Genomic DNA, 21,050 nt, shown 5'->3' on the forward strand with positions numbered 1-21,050 from the left:
CTTTGATATCATTAATATCAGGTGAGGTATAAAAATAAGAGGTATATATGCTTGCCAAAGGTGTTCAATTCTGTCATGGAGATTTTCTATAGGTGATGCCATCCTACAGCAGCTCCTATTAGTAGATGACATTGCTCTCACTGAATCAAATAAAACTTTAAACATTAACCAGTCTCATGAATGAACCCCATAATCATGCTTAAGAGTTTGGTCTAATTCTCCACATAAGAAGAAATAAGTGGAGGCAGCTAGGTGGTGCAGTGGATAGAGCACTGGCCCTGAAGTCAGGAAGACCTGAGTTCAAAACTGGTCTCAGACACTTAACACTTCCTAATTGTGTGACCCTGGGCAAGTCACTTAACCCCAATTGCTTCAGCAAAAAAGAAAAAAGAAGAAGAAGAAATAAATGAAAAAAAAATTTTTTTTGGGGTCCACACTATAATATACAAATAGATAGAGAAACTACAGAGCTCACTCAATAAGATATACTTATCTTGGCCAAATCTGCAAATGGAAAATGAATTGGGTTTAGAAGAAATCAACATCAGAAAGACAGTGTGGGTTAAATAGCCTTTAAGAAATTATAGGGTTTTAAAAATGACTCTACCAATGTCCTTGAAATGAAGACCTCAGTTTTTAACCTGAGGATATTATATGGCTTCAAGTCAAAGAACGATCGTCTCCAAAGTAATAAAATTCCAAATCTTCCCAAAAAAAACTATTAATTGATCTAAAAAGCATTAGGAATTATGCTATGAAAATGACTAGAATGTTCATATATTTTATCGGAGGATAGAACTATTAAACATATTCAGGGACCCTGAAAATGTAAAGAATGGTTCCATATATAAACTAAAATATTTATAGCATTTTTTTTTTTGCAGTAACAAAGAAGGGGAAACAAATTATGTGCAATTTGCATGGGGAAATGGCTAAACAAATTGTAGTACATAAATATTACAACATAGAACAAGAAATAAGCAAAATGAAAAATACAATGAGACTTGGAAAGATTTGTATGAAATGATATAAAATGTTAAAGGAAACAAGGCAAACAATATGCATAATGACTATTACAAAGTAAAAAAAATTTAAAACAAGGGATCCTGAATACTGTGAAATTTTAATGAAATTTTAATGCTCAAGTTCTGTTCCAAGAAGGACATGTAAGAATAAAGCTTTGTTATTTACAAAGTTAAAAGGCTATGGATATAGGGAAAGGCAAAATATACCCAGCGCATTTTTGTACTATTTGAAAACTTTACTAATAAGCATAAAAACTATTCTTAGCTTGTGGGACATAGAAAAAAAAAAAGAAAAAAAGCAGTGGGTCAGATGCCCATTTCTGTGGTAGTACAAGAAAAAGACTGTCAGACTTGAATGAAGTGTAGATTAGTTTTGTTTAACTGTTATATTTCCTTTTGTTATTCTTTAATATAAAAGGTTGCTCTGAAGGAAAAGAGGAAGAATATATTGGGAAATTAGGTCTATAAAAACAAAAGCTATCAATAAAATTTTTTAAACGATAAAATGATAAGGAGCAATAGAGAAGCATGTACTGGGCATGAGAAGGCTGTAACACATTAAAAACAAGGAATTATGAGGAAGAAACAGAGTAAAGGATGTCATCTAAGAACTGTGTGTGTCACAAACATACACACACACACACACACCACACACTCTTGCAATAAAAAAAAAGGTTAGGTAACTTCTCTCCACCTTCTATCCCTATTCCCTGCCCTCAGATACATTGAATGAACTCCTTGTAACAAACTTCCAGGACGATGACATCGATAAGAAGTGCAGTGGATGCAGACCAGTGGATAAATTTTAATTATTATCATTGGAAGGAATATTACTTCTATCTAAGAGTAATCTCCAAGGATAAACATTAATCGGACTAGATGGGTACAAAAATGATTAATTTTTTGTGTTGAGTCACCTTCAACACCCCTTTCAACACAAGTTTATTAAATGTCTCTGTACAAAGTATGCTGTTGAGAGATAGTGTCTAAGGATTTTATAACATAGGAACAAAGGTTAAGATATATACATATAAATGTAATACAAGTCTGAAATATGAGTGATATAAGTTAAGAAGAAATCAGTTGATATTACTAGGCATATATCCCAAGGAAGTCAGTGACAAAACAAAAGTTTCCATTTATATCAAAATATTTATAGCAGCACTTTTATGGTAGCACAGAACTGGAACCAAAGTAGACAACTGTCCACTGATTGAATTCTCTAGGCTTTATCTATGTGTCTTAAGTTGCCTTTCATACTACCATACCCTTTAATCCATCAAGGTAACTTTCTCATATTGGTGAAGTCCTCCTAAAGTATCCATTTGGGAGGGAGGCCTCAGGCTAGCCATCCTTTCATTCTTCTCCCAGCTCTGCATCTGATCTCATGCTCAGATGAATCTTTCCTTCTCCTATATATTTAGCTCCTTTTTATGCATGGTCTTCCCCCATTAGAATGTTAGCTCCTTACAGGTAAGGACTCTCTTTTTCCTTATCTTTTACACTTCAAAAAATACTCCTTGATTGATAAATTGAGGAATGAATGAATGGCTGAACAAATTGTGGCATATGAATGTATGGAATATCATATGCTATAAGAAATTATTCTTATAACCCAGTGAAGAAATAATATTCTTTAAAAAAAAATTCACATATATGAGGGACTCATTTATTTATTTTTATTATAGCTTTTTATTGACAAAACATATGCACGGGTAATTTTTCAACATTGACCCTTGCAAAAACTTCTGTTCTAACTTTTCCCCTCTTTCCCTCCATCCCCTCCCGTAGATGGCAGGCAGTCCCATACATTTTAAATATGTTAAAGTATATGTTAAATACAATATATGTGTATATATTTGTAGCAAGACAACTACACAAAAAAAAATAGGATTTAGAAAGAAAGTAAAAATAATTTGGGGGAAAAATGTAAGCAAACAATAACAGAAAGAGTGCAAATACTATGTTGTGGTCCACATTCATTTCCCGGTGTTCTTTCACTGGGTGTAACTGGTTCTGTTCATTACTAATCAATTGGAACTGATTTGGATCCTCTCCTTATTGAAGAGAGCCATAACCATCAGAATTGATCATCATATAGTATTGTTGTTAAAGTATATAATGATCTCCTGGTTCTGCTCATTTCACTTAGCATCAATTCATGTAAGTCTCTCCAAGCCTCTCTGTAATCACCCTGCTGGTCAATTCTTACAGAACAATAATATTCCATCACATTCCTATACCACAACTTACTCAGCCATTTTCCAAATGATGGGCATCCATTCAATTTCCAGTTTCTGGCCACTACAAAAAGGGCTGCCACAAACATTTTTGCACATACAGGTCCCTTTCCTTTCTTTAATATCTCTTTGGGATATAAGCCCAGTAAAGACTCATTTATTTTAAGAGAAGGAAAAAAAAATATGAGAAGGCATTCTTAGAGATGGCTAATGCAATGTTTAACAGTTTTGCAAAGAGCACAAAGACTTTAATCATGATATCATAGCCAAAAAAGAATGAATAAAACCTGAAGGAAATGTAGGCAAGGGCAACAGATACACCTTCTAATTGAATAAAACAAATAAATGAATGGCATTTTTACTCTATTTTTCATTTCAGGAGTAGTATGACCAATCCTACCATACCATTCATAATCCAGTGGTTTTACAACTCCTATCAAGTAATAATATTATAAAAATATAACTGGCTTCTTTCCCTTAGACTAGCAGAGAACAGAAAATTGGCTTTAATAAGATATTCTTTTGGGTTCTACAGACTTCATGGAATTTCAGAGTTCCCCAAAACAAGTAGTTCATGGCATAAGATTAAAGTGAAAAAGTACATTAAGAAGTCTGAAAACATCTTCCATTTTGCTACAAATATCCATGGAATGAATGATTACTTTAGCTGAAATTCCAGACAATAAAAGTACAGCAGTTAGTACTGTTGTCTTCACTTTCTTTTCACTCTTTGGAAAGTAGTTACATAATCCCATGAATGCAAGTTTCAAAGTAAGACTTGGATCAAATATGGATGAATATTTGCATTCAAAAGCATGAACTCCAAGGATAAAAAGAGCATATCTCACCAATCTAAAAATTTGATAAATATAAAATCTTTCCCCTGTACTTCCATTTTCTTGAGTAGATTTCTCACTAATCAATTGTTTTCTTAACTTCATTGCTTCATCAAATATTCAAAGATACTGTTCTAAGTGGGAGTTTCTCTGGATAATTTCAGTTATAAGATGCCCCCCCCCCTTTTTTTTTTGCTGATGTTGTTCAAGGTTACCATCAAGTGGAGTGATTAAAGAATCTTTTTAAACTACCAAATGGATTCCTCTGATCTCTGTGGTCCCACTCTGGTGGTCCATTGTTCCTGTGCTACTTGAATCACCTAACACCACTTGATATGAAAGTAAAGGAACAGGGAGGGAGTTCAGTTCAGCTTATCAGTGTCACACTGCTTTGATTCCGAGTTCACTTCTGTGGCACTCTTGCTCCTGTGAAAGCCTATGATCTAGTTGACTCTCTTTTCTGAGTTCATCAGCAGCTTCTTTCACTTCATCTCCAGCTGGTGCTAGGAAGCAGACAGGTTCCCCCTCTGTGAGGGCCTGGGGGTCCAGCCCCGCAGTCTCTGGTAGTAACAATCAACAGCCATTCAGGTCTAAAGCAGTATCACCCAGAGTGGTGACAGCAGTCCACTGATCTCCCACACACACAATGGGCTCACTCCCAAGAAATAATATTCTTACAAATTTTTTGTAAGAATGCAGAGAAATATGGAAAAACTAACATGAACTGATGTAAAGTGAAATAGATAGAATCAAGAAAATAATACATAACTGTAACAATGTAAACCAAAAGTACAACCACAAAACAACTGAATGTGAATGATACAAAATTATAAAGAACAAATATGTCCACAAAAAAGAGATCTAAGATCTGTTTTCTGGCTTCTTTGCAAAGGCCTAGATTCACATGTGTGGAATACAACTTATTTCAGATTATTTTAATGTATTTATTAATCTTGTTGATCTCTTCCTGTCCCCCTTAAAATTTTTTGGCCTAATAATGAATGTCTATCATAGACAGTGAGGTTTATGGGTTTTACATCCAGGCAATTTAAAAAGAAAAGATATTGATAAAAACCTATCAAACAAAAGAAAAAAGAAATCATGAAAGATGTGTAGAAATGAGGCCATTTAGAGAAGATCCAATTCAGTTCCAACTGAACAATGATGGACAGAATCAGCTATACCCAGAGAAAGAACACTGGGGACTGAATGTGGACTACTTGCATTTTTATTTTTCTTCCCAGGTTATTTTTACCTTCCGAATCCGATTTTTCTTGTGCAACAAGAAAACTGTATGGAGCTGCACACATATATTGTATTTAAGATATACTTTAACATGTTTAACATGTACAAGACTGCCTGCCATCTAAAGGAGTGGGGTGGAGGGAGGGAAGGGAAAAGTTGGAAGAGAAGTGAGTGCAAGGGACAATGTTGAAAAATTACTCATGCATATGTTCTATCAATAAAAAGCTATAATAAAAAAAGAAAATATAAAGAAATGACAAAAAAAAGGAATGAGATCATTTAAATGGGCTGCATATTAAAGAGATTTTGAAAACTAAGGCATAAATTTAAATAGAAAATTAATACAGGAAACCAAATGATATCATAAGATGGAATTTTGATATTGTATTTAAAACATCTAAATTCCATTGAAATTTTTCTGACAGAAATTCCTATTAATGTTTTTCTTTTTGTGAAACATATAAGGTAATTTAACCATATATCATTGGATGTAGAAATTTTAAAAACTAGTTGCATTTCTGCACAACTATAAATAAAACTGTCTTTTAAGCAATGACAGTATTTAAGATACAGCATTTAGAGAATATGGTGAAAGGATTTCACACTATCAATGAAAGGCTTACCAAAACTGGCTATACCACATTTTAAAAAATAAAACAAATAGATGGATAAATAAAATATATGAGCCCAATACAGGGCCTTGTCAGAATTAATACAATCAGAAAATTGTTTCTAAAACTATTTAAAGAATAAAAGAACACTGTATTTGGAATGCTGTTTAAATCAGCTACTAAATCATCACTGCACAATGCCTAGAGTGTCATGGAGGGTGAGTGGTGGAGTGGTGGGAAGAAGCTCTGTCTATAGACAATTTCAAATGGTTAAAGCTTTAAATATAAGAGCAAAATTGCATTTCTACAAAAAGATATGGTTAATAACAAGAGATTAATAAAATACTGCAGGAATACCTACCTGGTAAAAAAGAATAAGCTTTATAAGATTCTGAATAATAATGACAAAAAGAATGTCATTTATATGGTGCCTTAAGGTCTGAAGGATATTTCTCCTAATGATAGAATATAAGCAAAATAAACTTCCATATACTAACTCAAACGGGTAGACTGAATAGGTTAGCAAAAAGTGGTAGAGAAAAAGAGAAATAGCAGTGAAGACCAACTAGCTTCAATATCATCTTCAGTAACTTACTAGCTTTGTGACTGACCCCAAGGTGCTTATAGCCCTGAATCACATGTTTTTTAATCTATAAAATTAGGACAAAATATGAATTATAATACTCATGGGGTATTGTAAAAAAAAAAAAAAGAACTTTGCAAAGCATGAATTTTGAACTGTTATTAATTATTAAAGGGTCATTAGAATAATAGAAAGCTTGGAGGATTTGGGGGCAAATAAACTGCCAGGATTAGAATCAGGAAGATCCAAGTTCAAACCTACCCTCAGACAAGGATTAGCTATGTGACTCTGGGCAAGTCACTTTATTCTGTTGGCCTCAGTTTCCTTGATTTGTAAAATAAACTGAAGAAGGAACTGGCAACTCCAGTATTTTTGCCAAGAAAACCCAAAATGGGGTCATGAAGAGTTAGACATGACTGAAAAATGACTGAACTGAGGACAACTTTATCTACTAAAGTGACATTATTTCTTGCCAAAAGTTGTTATTTTTTAAAAAATTAATGCAATACAAAATCACAACAATAATTCCCAACAATGTCAATGAAATGGAATTTAATGAAATTTTTATAATTTTCACAAAAGAAATATTTCATCCATTAGAATTACCAAATAAAAGTGCAGTTTCTAACATATACAGACTGGAAATGAACCAAAGGAGGCAATTTCTATATTTGGGCCAGTTGTATATTTACTAGAAAAGTAACTTTCGTTGGTAGCTAAGGTGCTGCTAAGTTTTTTCTTTCTTTTTTTAAAATAATACATTCTCTGTACCTTTAGTCTGGGTGGAAAGAGCAGACTTTTGTTCAGAGCACAGTAGTGAAAGACTGATAATGGCCTCTAATCTATCCAGCTTCAAAACACATGTTCAGCCCTGCTGAGCTCCCTTTGATGTTACTTTAACTAGATTCCCTAGTGCCACCTCTGAACTTGGAACATTCCTTCATTCAAAGCTCAATGCCAATTCAACCAGAGGAAGCAAACTCAAAGATAAACACTTTAATTTTATCCCCACTAAACTGCATTGTAAAAAAAATCTGGGGGCAGGAAAGAAGAAATGAAACTAATGTAACACAAAGTTCTTCTAACTTTTTAAGTAACTTTCTCTTAGTTATCTTTAATATAAAAAAAATCTGAAAAAGTTGAAAACATGTTCACTGAAAACTCTCCACTGAATAATTTGATGTCTTTCAGATGCTATCTTTTAGCTTCTTTTTTTTTTCCACTTAAGTTCTTAAGCAATAAGAAAAAATTAAGAAGATACCAGGGAACAGTTAATACTACAATAAACTATTATTTCTACAGTATTTCACAGCTTACAAAACACTTTCCTCAAAATCCTATGAAATATGTAGTGTGTTATTTAAACCAGTGGTGCTAAAATTTTGTCCACAGGCTCACAACTAATAAAATAATAGAGCTAGGACATGAAACCAAGTCTTTGGAACTGCAAGCAAGTATTTTTTAAAATTATTACAAAATACTGTTTCTCAATAATGATATAATGGTGGAAACTAAGTCTATTCAAACCCAAGAATTAAAATAGATTTTTAGAAATTGAGAAAGAAGTTAATGTGGATGGTTAACTCTACCTTGTCTCCTCTTTGCTGCCACACCCTTCCCAGTTATCCTACCTCTCTCTCATTTTTTTCCTAGGATAGCTTAGCTAATTTGGTTACCAAACTTGGAAAACAACTACTCTGAGGCATCCACTACCATGACTACTTTTTTAGCTTTGTGACATTTAAAAATGAACTCCGTGAAACCCAATTCTGCAATTGCAAGCAGAAATTCTGGAATCAACTATTTCTATCTTTAAGTAGGAAATGAATTTCAAATCAAGGAGCAAAGTGCATACTTCTACTGGTGGTAAAATTATTCCTATGATCTCTTCCTACCACTTAACCCAAGTGTTTTCACTAGGGATGAAAGCCGCTCTTGCATTAAAACTTTCCAGTGAGACCAATAAGAGATCAGAATAGGAATGGGAATGCAAGACAGTCATTTCAAGTTTGCAATGCTAATTTAATAGTGAGGGTAAAGCTGTGTCTGATGATATTAAAATAACAATTACTGTCTGTGTTCAGATTTTATGTGATCCAAATTGGGTGGAAGGCAGGAGGGTTCAAGTGTGGTTTTCCATTTGGGTAGATAGTCTATGTGATCCTCATTAATATTCTGGTGAAACAGATTATAAAAGTAATAACTATTTAAATATAAATCTAGAGAGGCATAACCAAAGTTATGCGGCTTACTAATTTGTTCTTTCTACTACTACACCATACTGACATAGATGAAATGTTAGGGAGGGCAAAAATTACTCCTCAATGACCTTTAGTATTTGCAATAAATAAAATTCTTTCTTACACGTTCTCACTTTGACACTATGTCATCTTCTGGATGCAGAAGTAGAAAGGACATATCCATGGCTCCATTCCAACAAAAGAATGCAAAAACTACTAATCAATGAATGCAGAAAGAGATAAAAGAACCTAGTCACTCTTGATCATCACTTGGAGATAAGCTTCTACATTTTTCATACACTTCTTATAAATATACCAAAAATTAAGCCTCCGAGGCCCAGAAAATGAAGAGGTTCTAGAAAGAAGTAAAAATATTTCTTACTGAGAACTGGGATAAATTTGCTTTCTATCACCTCAGTACAAGTAGTATTAAAGTGATGATGATGATGATGATGATGATGATGATGATTGCTAGCATTTGTATAGTGTGCCAAAGAAGTTACAGAGAACTTTACACATAAATCACTGGATCCTCCTAACAAACTTGGAAGGTTAAGTGCTATTGTTATTTCTGTTGGACAGTTGAAGAAACTGAGGCAAACAGAGTTTAAGAAATTTCCCTAAGATCACATAGCTTATAAGTGTTTGAGACTGGATTTTAACTTAAGTTTTCCTGTTTCCAGATGCATTACTCTATCCACTGCACTACCTAACTGCCTCTAAGTACATCCGATTTGTATGACAGATGAATTAGAAGATAATTATAATAATTCATTGAAGAACATTCTTCTAACACATGGTCCAATGAATAAAAAGCTAACTGGTAAATGACATGAACCCTTTTATTATGTTTTAGTAGATTTATACATGATTTCATGGATATTGCCCTCCTAACAATGAAGGCTAAAATTTTTCTATACCTTTTCATTCAGAGAAATTATTGTTTATGTTTCCTCATCAATACTCCATGAAAGATGTGTCCAGAGGACTAACAGAAAGGGGGGCGGGGAGAGGAAGGAAGGAAGAAAGGAAGAAAAGAAGGAAGGAAGGAAGGAAGGAAGGAAAGAAGAAAATAAGGAAGAGAGGGAGGGAGAGAAAAAGGAAGGGAGGAAGGAAGAAAAGGAGGGAGGAATCTTTGGAGTCTGAACATTCCCTTCAAAATGACTATATGTTCACTTTCTTGTTAAAAGATTAAACAATTTACATTTCTTAAATATTTAATGCTACTTCTTGAAGCTCTTTCAGCTAACTTGTAGGTTAATAGTTATATTATTTATTCTATAGTTATAGTATTACCATGATTCAATGCCATATAGTATTAGCAAAACATTGACGTCATAAAGACAGATTTGTGGCAGTGAAAAACTTGGAATACTGAAAGCCCTGAATAATTTCTCACATTTAAGGCAGTCCAATCTCTTCATCTCTTGTTCAATTATGGGCTCAACTGATTCTTCATTAGAAATATATCAATAAATATTATGAAATAATAAGATTCATTTTGTGAAACAGTTCTACTTCTATAAAAACTATCAGTCCTCTATAAATGAAATTAGTTATTAACCTCAATTAAGAATTGAAGCTGAAACTTTTTAATAGCATTAACAACATTAACTCTCTTGAAGAGACATTAAACAAGCTAGCTTCAGCAGAATGCTGGACTAGTTTATTTGACAGGGCTGTAAAAGAGGGAGGAAAAAATGTCCTTTTGCTTTAACTATTCCAATATATTTCCACATACTTAAAAAGAAAAATTGAGCTAACAAAGTCATGGCAAAGTAGAAGGAACTCTAGATTGGGAATCAGAAGAACTGGATCTTAAATACTAAATCTGATGTTAGTTAGCAATGTGAGCTAGAGAAGTCACTTCTCCTTATGTGGGGCTCAATTTCCTTGCCTGTGAAACAAATAGATTGGACTAGTTTATCTTCTTCTTAAAAAAAATCAATGATTCTAACAACTATTTATATCAGTGGTTCTCAAATTTTTATTTTAAAAATTCTTGAGGATCTCCCCAAAGTGTTTTTGTTTATCTGGATTATATTTATAGATATTTACCATATTGGAAATAAAAACTATTTTTGAATTTGTAGACTCTCTAAAAGGGTTTCAGAGATCCCCAGGATTCTCTAGACTATACTTTGAGAACCACTGATCTATATGAATCTATTATTTATCAAAATATGCTCCCCTTTCTTCCTCTCAACAAAGATGTTAGATTTTGATGTATTATTTTACTTGGATTCTGTGATTCTGATGTATCAGTGTTTATCATTTGCCTTTTAATAATATAAAATCCAGGCATTTTAAGGAATTGGCATCTGAACTTGAGATAAAACAACAACAGAATTTTTAAAAAGTTTGAACTCTGTAATTAAAACCCAGACTGTCATTCTATATCTGTGTTTATTATTAAGTAGAAGAGAAAATACTCTGGGATTCTGGAGCTAGAAATATTATCTATTGCTAGCTCCTGCATTTACTCAGAGAAGCAGTTGGCTGTTTTTTCTAGTCTGCATTAAAAAAGCTACCATGAATATGTCTAAAAAAAAAAGTATTTTCTTCCTTTGAGCCAAATCATAATAAAAGTTATGTGGTCAAATGAGCAAAGAATGCCCTTTCCCTTTAGCAACCCTGATTCTGCCGGCTTGATCTTTTTTTAGCTACTGCTGAAAATAAGATGATCAAAGCAACAGAACCATACAAAGCAGCTGGGGGCTGGGGGGGGGGGGGGGGAGGGAAGGAGGGGGGAAAGAGAGGAGCATGGAAAGAGAGAGAAAGCGATAGCATTTAGCATGAAGTAGGGATAGTAAAAAGAAACAAATGATATGGAAAGTTTAAAACTGGTGGAAGCCACTTAGGACCATTGCTTTCAAATAAGTTAATAAAGATTCTTAAATAGGCTTAGAGTCACCAAGTTATTTATGTTTATTATACACATGATTACAGATATAAAAATTTCATTGAGGAAACAGTGTTTGGAAAGACAATGTGAAAAGAATAGTCTGACTGGATGGAATAGCCACATTCCCTTTAAGACTCATGGCCAAATACTGTGCCCAATTAATGAAACTGACCTTTAACTCCAAATGAGAAGTAAAGATATAGCATACTTCTCTTGAATATGAGTATTTTTTTTTATACTTCACATTTATATAGCTCATTAAGATTTGCAAAACACCCTACAAATATGCTCTTATTTCATCCTTATGATAATCTTGGGAGTTGGTATTATTATGCCCATTTTACAGAGGAAGAAATAGGGGTAGACAGAGTTTAAAAGACTTGCCCAATGTCATTTGGCTGGAAAGTGCTGGCACCTTCCTGACTCCACTCTAGTGCCCAACCTGCTAAGCCACGTCATGCTCTTGGCATTTCTAGACCCGCATGCAATCTCTGTTCTTGGAAGAAATCTGTTGTGGAAGCCAGTAATGTAGGAATTTCAGGAAACAATTTTAACTTTTTAAATGTTACTATTTATTAAAATGTTCCTATAGAGTGTTAAGAGGCTGATTGAGAAGACTTTTATTACCAAATAAATTTCCTTCAAAATAAAGGAACTTTAGAGTACAGGATAAGTTGGCAAAGCAATCTGGTCAGTAGGAGGGAGCCTGATTTAACTTAATTCTTTAGGTAACTAATTTTGTATTTAGTAGATTGGGACAAATTCCTTTAGGCTTATGTTCTGAAATATCAGTAATTTCTAATAAAATGTAAGGATTTACCTAAGAAAGATCCTTGAAACTTCATAGTGAACAACAAATGTTGAAACTACACTACAATGTAGTTATTAGATCAAAGTGTAGCTAAAAAGACTCATATAATGGGAAATATCAAATGTATGAATTTAAATCTGACTCTCCATTAATCAAATGGAATATGTTCACAAATACACATATGATATCAATATAAAAATATGGTAACAAAACAACTGAGTAAACAAATTGAGTCATGCAAAAGGGAGCCATGCAGTACTTTAATAAGAATTTTGATGATGTTTCATTTACAAAAGAAATTAAAACGACTTACACACTGCTATCAGTGAGGGACATTGTGTCGGCATCACTGGACATACTCTGCTGTTCGCTATCATTGGCACTGGTGGCTGGTGCAAGAGCATAACCAGAATTGACATAGTAAGGATTGACAGGTTCCCTCCATGAACCATGCCTGTAAAAGAAAAATTTCAAATTTAATCATCCTATCTTTGAGAACTTCCTAAGAATCACAGTTGCTATAACAGCACTTCCAGTAATTAATAAGCAAAATTTCATTCAAATATTGGTAGTTTCACAAATGACCAAGAAAGAAAGCTATAAAAATATCAAAGGTAAGAGAGAATGGTACCATATACCCAAAAACATCTTATTGATATCTTTTAGGGTTTTTTTTTTTTTTTTAAAAACATCATCAGAACAAGAGTGAGGCTAAATGATGATATGCATTGATAGGAAGAACACTTGAGATCACAAATCCATGTGATGATTATTTAATAAAGTGCCACTGTTATTTCCATCTTATAAATGAGGAAACAGACTCAAAAACATTAAGTGACTTACCCTATATTACACACCTAATAAATGTCAGAATCACAGAATTGCAGAAATTTGGAGTGGGAAGGGCTGCACCTCAGTGCCTACCTAAACAAACTCACACACAAAAGGAAACTCAACAATAACACACTCAATAAGTAGTTCACTAAATTGTCTGAAGACTTCTCCAAGAAGAGGGAAGTCACCAAGACAGTCAAGCCCAATCTACTTCTGGACAGTTCTAATTGTTATGAAGTTTTTCCTGACATCACCTTGATATATACCTCTTTGGGACGTCTACCCATTTTTCTGAGGTTTTTAAAAAGTATTTTTTGTTTTATTTTTAATTTATGAAATGAAACCAACATTTCTGTAACACAGTAAAAATTTTTTAAAAGCTGTTTGCACATGAAACTGCAAATCTATTATGTACAATTTGCTATTCCTTTTAAATATATAAAATTATCATATAACTTTAAAAAAATAAACCTATACCAGAATTCCTCTCAGAATCCTTTTACCCTATCAACCCATATATATAAATGTCATGTATGAATAATATTTTTAAGACAAAGAGGAAGAAGAGGGGGTAAAAGGCCACAAATTGATTGAAAATATTCTGTACTCAATTACTTACCACCTTTGCCAAGGAGTAAGTAAAGGTATCCTCTTATATCTTTCTTTGTTCCCTGTAATTTTGCAATATTCAATTTTGACTTTTTGTATTTTTTCCATTTATACTGCTATAGTAATTACATATATTGTTTTTTGGTTCTGTAACACATCCTGTAAATCTTTTCATGTTTACTTGCACTTATTTATTACAAAACAGTAGTACTCCATTACATTAATGTATTACAATTAGTTTAGCCATTTATCAATTGATAGGAATCTAAATATTGTTTCTAATTTACAAAAATTATATATTATATAAATATTTTGATAAGTCAGAGGACTTTCTTTTTATTAATGATTTCCTTGGAGTATACCTTGGAGTCTTCTCCTACTCTAGGTGTACTTATTTTATTTGTACAAAAAATTTTCAGTTTCATGTAATCAAAATTAGCTTTTGTAATCAATCATCTGTATCCCTTGTTTGATTAAGAATCCATTTTTAATTTTCAGTTGTAAAAGGCAGATGGTCTGCTTTTTATTTTTTTTAAATGGTGTGATCTTTAATATTAAAGTCATATACCCTTTTTCAATTTCTTATACAATATGTAAATTTAAGCCTAATTTTTGCCAGAATTTTTCCAGTTTTCTTTTAATAGGAAGTTCTTCTCTATGTAATCTGTGTTTGGAGTTTATTAAATCTGAGGTTGAGTTTCATTATTTTTAATTTTCCCCTCATCTATTCTGTTCTACTAATCAAACCAATTAAAATAAAAAACCAATACAAAATGGTTTTTAATGATGTAGTAACATAGTTTGAGATCTAATTGAGAGATTATTGAGAAATAAAGATGTCCCTTTATTTCTCCCTTATTTCTCTTGATATTTCAGATCTGATTCTCAAGTTAATTCTGTTTTATTATTCTTGTCAAGTTCTATAAAGTATTCCTTTGAAAGCCTGATTGTTATAGCATTAAAACTGTATTATTACGTTTGATGGCATTTTCATTTTTGTTATATTGGCATTATTGTTCCAGCTATAAGATTTGAATTGTTCTTTATTTCCTTAAAATGTACTTTGCAATTAAATCTATAGACATTTTGTATGCCTCAACATTTTAAAAAAATATATTTTAGGCATCTTGTAGATATTTTGAAATTACCCTTTTAACTACTGCTTTTTGGACTTTTTTAGCACCATAAATTGTCTCATTTATCTCCTGTAAATGTTTTAAAAATAAACCATTATGTCATAAGCAAATAGGAATAATTTTATCTCCTTTTTGTTCATTTTTATGTCTTTAATTTCATTAGCCTTAATGTTAAATTAAATCTAGCATTTTTAGAACTATACCAAAGAAGAGGAGAGAGAAAAGGCATCTTTATTCTTCTATTTATTGGGAAAGTTTCTAATATATCCCCATTGCTTTTGGTTTTAAATAGTTTCTTGTTACATTAAAAAGTTCCCTCTATGTCTATATTTTGTAATATATTGAGCATTGTGTTACCTTTAGTCAAAATTTTTTTGCACCTATTGAAATACTCATGTTGTTCTGGATATTTCTGTTCTTAATGTGATTTACAAAAATATTTTTAATTGCAAAGTACTAGAATGAAAGGAGGTTTCCCATTGACTATAAAATGGCTGAATACACTGTGACACATGATATGTGGTATATAATTATAGCACAATCATTAAGCCATAATAAGTTATAGAATATGAAACAGGTTTTGAATGAGATATATTTTCAGTTGGAGACAATTTATCTGCTGTTTTTAATTATACTTAATTTATTACTAGAGAGGCCTGTATGGGAAAACAAGAGGCACTAGAAAATGACAGTGATGTGATTCAAACAATAAACAAAACTTTGAGACATAAATATGAAGCCATTTAAGCAATACTGAATAGTTAAGATAACTTTTTAAAGGTATGGAATATTACTGTGTTGTAAGAAACAATGAATATGACATATATAGTCAAGTATAGATGACTCAAATGAACTGAAATAATTGAGAAAATATACACAGTTATTACAATTACACACATGGAAAGATACACTACAAGTCAAACTAAAGAATCTTATCAGTGCAAAAGTAAAGATATAAGGTGCTTCATCCAAGTCTTTGCAGAGAAGGAGAGTAAAGGAATATACAGCACACTGTATGTAATAGCAGACTTTTTTGATATTTGTTATTTTTTTCTCTCTTTAATTTTTGTTATGGGATAATTCTCTGGGAGAGAGAGGATATACAGGGAAATTCTGGTTCTGTCAAGGCAAAAGTTATCAATAAAAAGCTATTTTAAAATATTCTAGTTATTTATATATGAACTCAGTTTATATTACACACCATTTTTATAGTTTTACTTCTAAGATAGAATGTTACAATGTACAATACTTCTGTTGCCATAAGCAGTATCTATGCCATCAGGAAATAAAAGTCTCATGTGTCACTACTACTTAGCTGTATCTTGGACAAATCACTTAATTTCTCTGAGATTCCAGTTTTCCCTTCTAAAAATGATAAGGTTAGCCCAGCTAACTGTTAAGCTCTTATAGTATTATTTAATCTGAACATTCAATTCAATTCAATAAACATTTATTATGGGTTTACTATGTGAAGATATTGTTCTGGGAGAACAAAGATGAAAGATTATCAAACAATAATCTTACATTTATACACAGAGATGGTGAATAGTATGCATTAATTACTCTCCCAAAAAGCATATGAGAAGGTAATGAGACAAAAATTTTGAAATTACTATTATATTATTATTTCTTGTTAAAAGCACTATTCAATACTTCATACTCATTTGTTATACCTTTATTATACACAATATATTATTGTGTATAATATCACATAGTAGAGATTTCCCAGATCTCAGAATAGGAAGGTTTCTCAGAAGTCGTCTTCCTCATATTTAAGTAAGAATTCTTCCAAAACATTCCAAGAAGTGTTCAACTAGACTTCAAAAACTATTTGTCAAAGGAGATTTAATACCTCCCAATTGAGCCCATTTTACTTTTGGATGCCTCTGATTATCAGAAAACTTTATTCTTATATTATGCTGAAATCTACTTTTCTGCAACTTTTGCATATTCCTCCTTGTTTTGTTCTCTAGGGTCAAACAAAATAATCCTTGTGCATGTGATTTTCCAAATATCTGAAAAGAGACCTATTATGATATATATAGTCATGTCTTCCCCTTCCCCCCCACCAAGTTTGAGTTCTGTAAAGTCAAGAAAACATGTATTAATTATCTCTCTGTCTTACTATGTAGCATATTATTCTGTAAGGTAGGCAACTAATAAATGGTTGATGAATGAATAAGTCTAGCCCTAAAATTCTATAATGTTCATGTTCAAATGATAAAATTAAAGCTTAATTTTTAAAAAGAAATATCAAAACCAAAAGAGGAGGAAATTATTGTTCAAAAAATCCACACGGAACAAAAACTCTAAGAATAATGCTCATTTCTTCAGGGCTAACGATTTCAATAATGCATTATCTATTTTTCATCTTATTCATCAAGACAGTTTAAACTGAACAACTCCCCAAGTAACAAAAAATTCAACAAAATGGACTCAAGTTTAATGATGCTATATAAATTTTTAATTTTTTCCATTTCCTGTTTGCTTAATTTTTATATTCCCTTCAATGGTTTCTACCTGAGATCAAGAAATGAAGTTCCAATCTATAGCAAAATTAAACATGAAATGAATTCTAATTTGTGTGCAAATTTAAACACTTCTAAGGGTGAGGAACTGCAGAACATGTGATAAGAGGAAAGAGACTGGTACAGCTGAAAAGACGTTGTCCATTAAAATAATTTCTCTATAATCTTTTTAATTCTTCTTAAACTGAATGAGTAGGCATACTGTTTCAGAGACCAAAAGCTTTAATGTCTTATAGCCTGGAATAGTATGTTTACTATAGCAACTATAAACAGTACCAGCATTCATAGAGTGACATAAACAATTAGATGTAATTTCAATTAACAGTTCTCCTCCAAGCACATGCCAGTCAGTTAACTCTCAGAAAGCTTCAATCTGTGAAATGATATTTGACATGTAATAGCCTGTATTACTATTCTAGGAGGCAGAGCTTTAATACTACATGAAATACCAGAAAATAACTCATCAAAATAACAACTAACATTTCTATAGTATTTCATAACTTACAAAGTATTTTCTTCACAAAGTAGTCAAGTTGGCCATGTAAGTACTACATCTTTTTATTTCTACTTTATAGAAGCAAAACCAAGAGTTTTTGTTAAATGAATTGCTAAGAATACAAGACAAGTTTAACTTCAGAACTGGACCTAAATGTTTTATCTTCCACCCTGTCTCTTCTAAACTGCAAACCAAACATAGATAATGGGCCCTTTTTTGAGGTATAGCCATTATATCTTTATTATACTCAGACATAATCTAAAACACAAGTACTTTACATCTGAAGATCTCTCCTATAAAATGGTAAGCCATGACCCAAGTTCTAGTGCACCTGTTGTTGGACATAAAATGGCTCATACTCAATCTTACCACTCTACCAGTGAAGACATCCTTTTCCCTTCCAAGACAGCTGTTATACTCATCCACTGACTATGACAGAATTTTGCAAGCAAGTTCTCTTTATGTGTCATCTCTATTTTCTGACAGACTGTTGATGCACACACACTTTCATTCTGAAACACTGCACTGTAATTGAGGGGAAGTAAAGGAAGAAAGGTAGAAAATGGGAGTGCAGATTTTTTTTTTCATAAGAATACAATGACATTAGCATTTCAAAAAATCTTATTTCCAATATCAATCCTTTCTTTTAGGTTAGGCTTTATAAAATAATCTCATTAAAATGTGGTTCTGAATGACAGGTGGTTTCTGAATTGAACCTTCTGAACATTTCAGGATGAAAATGTAAACTGTGCACAGAATAGTAATTTTCCTTTACTTTCAATCACAATTTTGTGGCAATGAATTTAAGTAAGAGCAAACACAATGATGAAACCTGTACAACATAAATCAAATATGTGCACAGGCAGAAAAACAAAACACTTAAAATTGATCTTCACTTATTAGAAAAAAAAAGGAAGAAAAGCTGATAGTATTAATGTGTATCACATTAATGTGTACAACAACAACATGACAATGTGTAATAAAAATGTTAGAACTTCACAGTAATATTGCTTCTGGGATTTAAACCAAATAGCATGATTTGTAAATGTTTATGCTAGGGAGTATTCTTTGGAGTAGAATTGCATCTACATTCCAATGGAAAATGCAGATGATTATACAGTGTAATGGCAAGAGAACTTTATTGGATTCTGAAGGCTTAAATTTACCTCCTGGCTTTGTAACTGTTTTAAAGTTGGATTGATGTGAGTTGTGGTCCCTTTAAGAATTGATTTATTCCTTTATTTCTGATTCCCAACCCCTTCTAGCTGATGAATAATCAATCCAGAAAGCTAGGACCTTTGATTGACAAATCCTGGTCCCTTTGAATTCCAATATTGAAGATCTGGGTCTGTCCCAGACTCCACCCAGATCTGAGCCAACTTGGGCTGTCCCAGTCCCCATTCTAATTATCTGCTCGGGTTCCCCCCCCCCCCCCCCAGCAAACTCTAGCCCCGACTGAAATCCAGCAAGGAGCCAACTTGGGACTCTACCCCACAGGCCCCTTTAGTTAAATCTCTCATTATAAAAGAGCCGAACTGAAATCCTCTCTTTGCAGAGGTTTCAAACATGCCAGCCTGGCATGCCAGGCATCTCTGTCCGTTGGAATCCTGTTTCCTGTGTCTTCTTTATCTCTTTATCCTCCCTATTTCCTTAACTATACTTTAAGCTTACTTCCAAACCCCATAATAAACCTCTTTTATCAATCTAGCTTTTTGGGCCCGTAAATTCCTTTACTGGGGACTTGCGCCACCACTAGACTTCATTTAACTGTATCCTTGCGCTGAATCCAAAGGGGTTGCAGGGAAGCTCTATTTGATTCCCTGTACCCTGAACTTGCCACTAGACCTAAATAATCCCTAATTTCATTCAGATACCCCATATCTAGACCTCATCAGTATTATCTCAGGCAAGTCATTTTACCTCTCTGTGCCTCAGCTTCCTGACCATCAATAAGGTCCCTTCCAGTTTATACATAAAAGTTACATGCTTATGAAATGTGCTAGCACATTTCCCTTTTACTGATATGTGGTTCGGTTATCTTATGGTGCCAACCTCTGTGGTATTAAATGCTAATAAATAAAACAACTGACTCATAAATCTGAAGTACTATGGGGGAAAAAAGCCTGGTAGAAAACCAGCCATATTTAGGGACTATGTTATCCTAAGAAGTACCAGGCTATGCTGAATATGGCACCATAATAATTCTCTCTCTCTCTTTTTTTTTTTTACCATAATAATTCTTAAACATGACATTTATCAATTTGTGTATATGTTGGGAAGGGAAGAAGGAATTTCTTTTTTTTATGTTAAAGTAAATGTTAAATACAATATATGTATACATATCCATACAGTTATTTTGCTGACAAGAAGAATCGGACTTTGAAATAATGTACAATTAACCTGTGAAGGAAATCAAAAATGCAAGTGGACAAAAACAGAGGGATTGGAAATGCTATGTAGTGGTTCACACTCATTTCCCAGAGTTCTTTTGCTAGGTGTAGCTAGTTCTATTCATTATTGCTCTATTGGAACTGATTTAGTTCATCTCATTGTTGAAGAGGGCCACGTCCATCAGAATTGATCATCATATAGTATTGTTGTTGAAGTATATAATGATCTCCTGGTTCTGCTCATTTCACTCAGCATCAGTTCATGTAAGTCTCTCCAGGCCTTTCTGAAATCATCCTGCAGTCATTTCTTACAGAACAATATCAATGTATTATTTCTTGAACAATAATGCTTGAACCTTACAGTTTATAAGCATGTAAAATGATTTTATATTCCAAATAGTTAATAATATCTGCTTCAAAATTAAATGGCAGCATAAGGTAGAAGATAATACTCTGATAATACTTCCATAAGAATTGTGATTAACTATTATTATTCAAGTGTGTTCTTTCAACTCAGTAGACAAAGAATAAACACTTTGGCATTTACACGGCATGACTAAA

General features: G+C 32.7%; 1 protein-coding gene and 1 pseudogene across 2 annotated transcripts in view; both read right to left on the reverse strand.

Annotated features, from left to right (window-relative positions):
* The window catches only part of AXIN1 (axin 1), a 154,529-nt gene that overhangs the window by 39,256 nt on the left and 94,223 nt on the right, over nt 1–21,050 (reverse strand). For both annotated transcript variants that reach the window (XM_051968864.1, XM_051968853.1), the window contains exon 3: nt 12,810–12,950. In XM_051968864.1, coding sequence (XP_051824824.1) covers nt 12,810–12,950 — 141 coding nt within the window. The remainder of the gene's footprint in view (nt 1–12,809; nt 12,951–21,050) is intronic.
* LOC127545947 (guided entry of tail-anchored proteins factor CAMLG-like) lies at nt 3,804–8,964 on the reverse strand (annotated as a pseudogene).

The sequence above is a fragment of the Antechinus flavipes genome, chromosome 1 (assembly GCF_016432865.1).
Source record: "Antechinus flavipes isolate AdamAnt ecotype Samford, QLD, Australia chromosome 1, AdamAnt_v2, whole genome shotgun sequence".
Classification (NCBI taxonomy): Eukaryota; Metazoa; Chordata; class Mammalia; order Dasyuromorphia; family Dasyuridae; genus Antechinus; species Antechinus flavipes.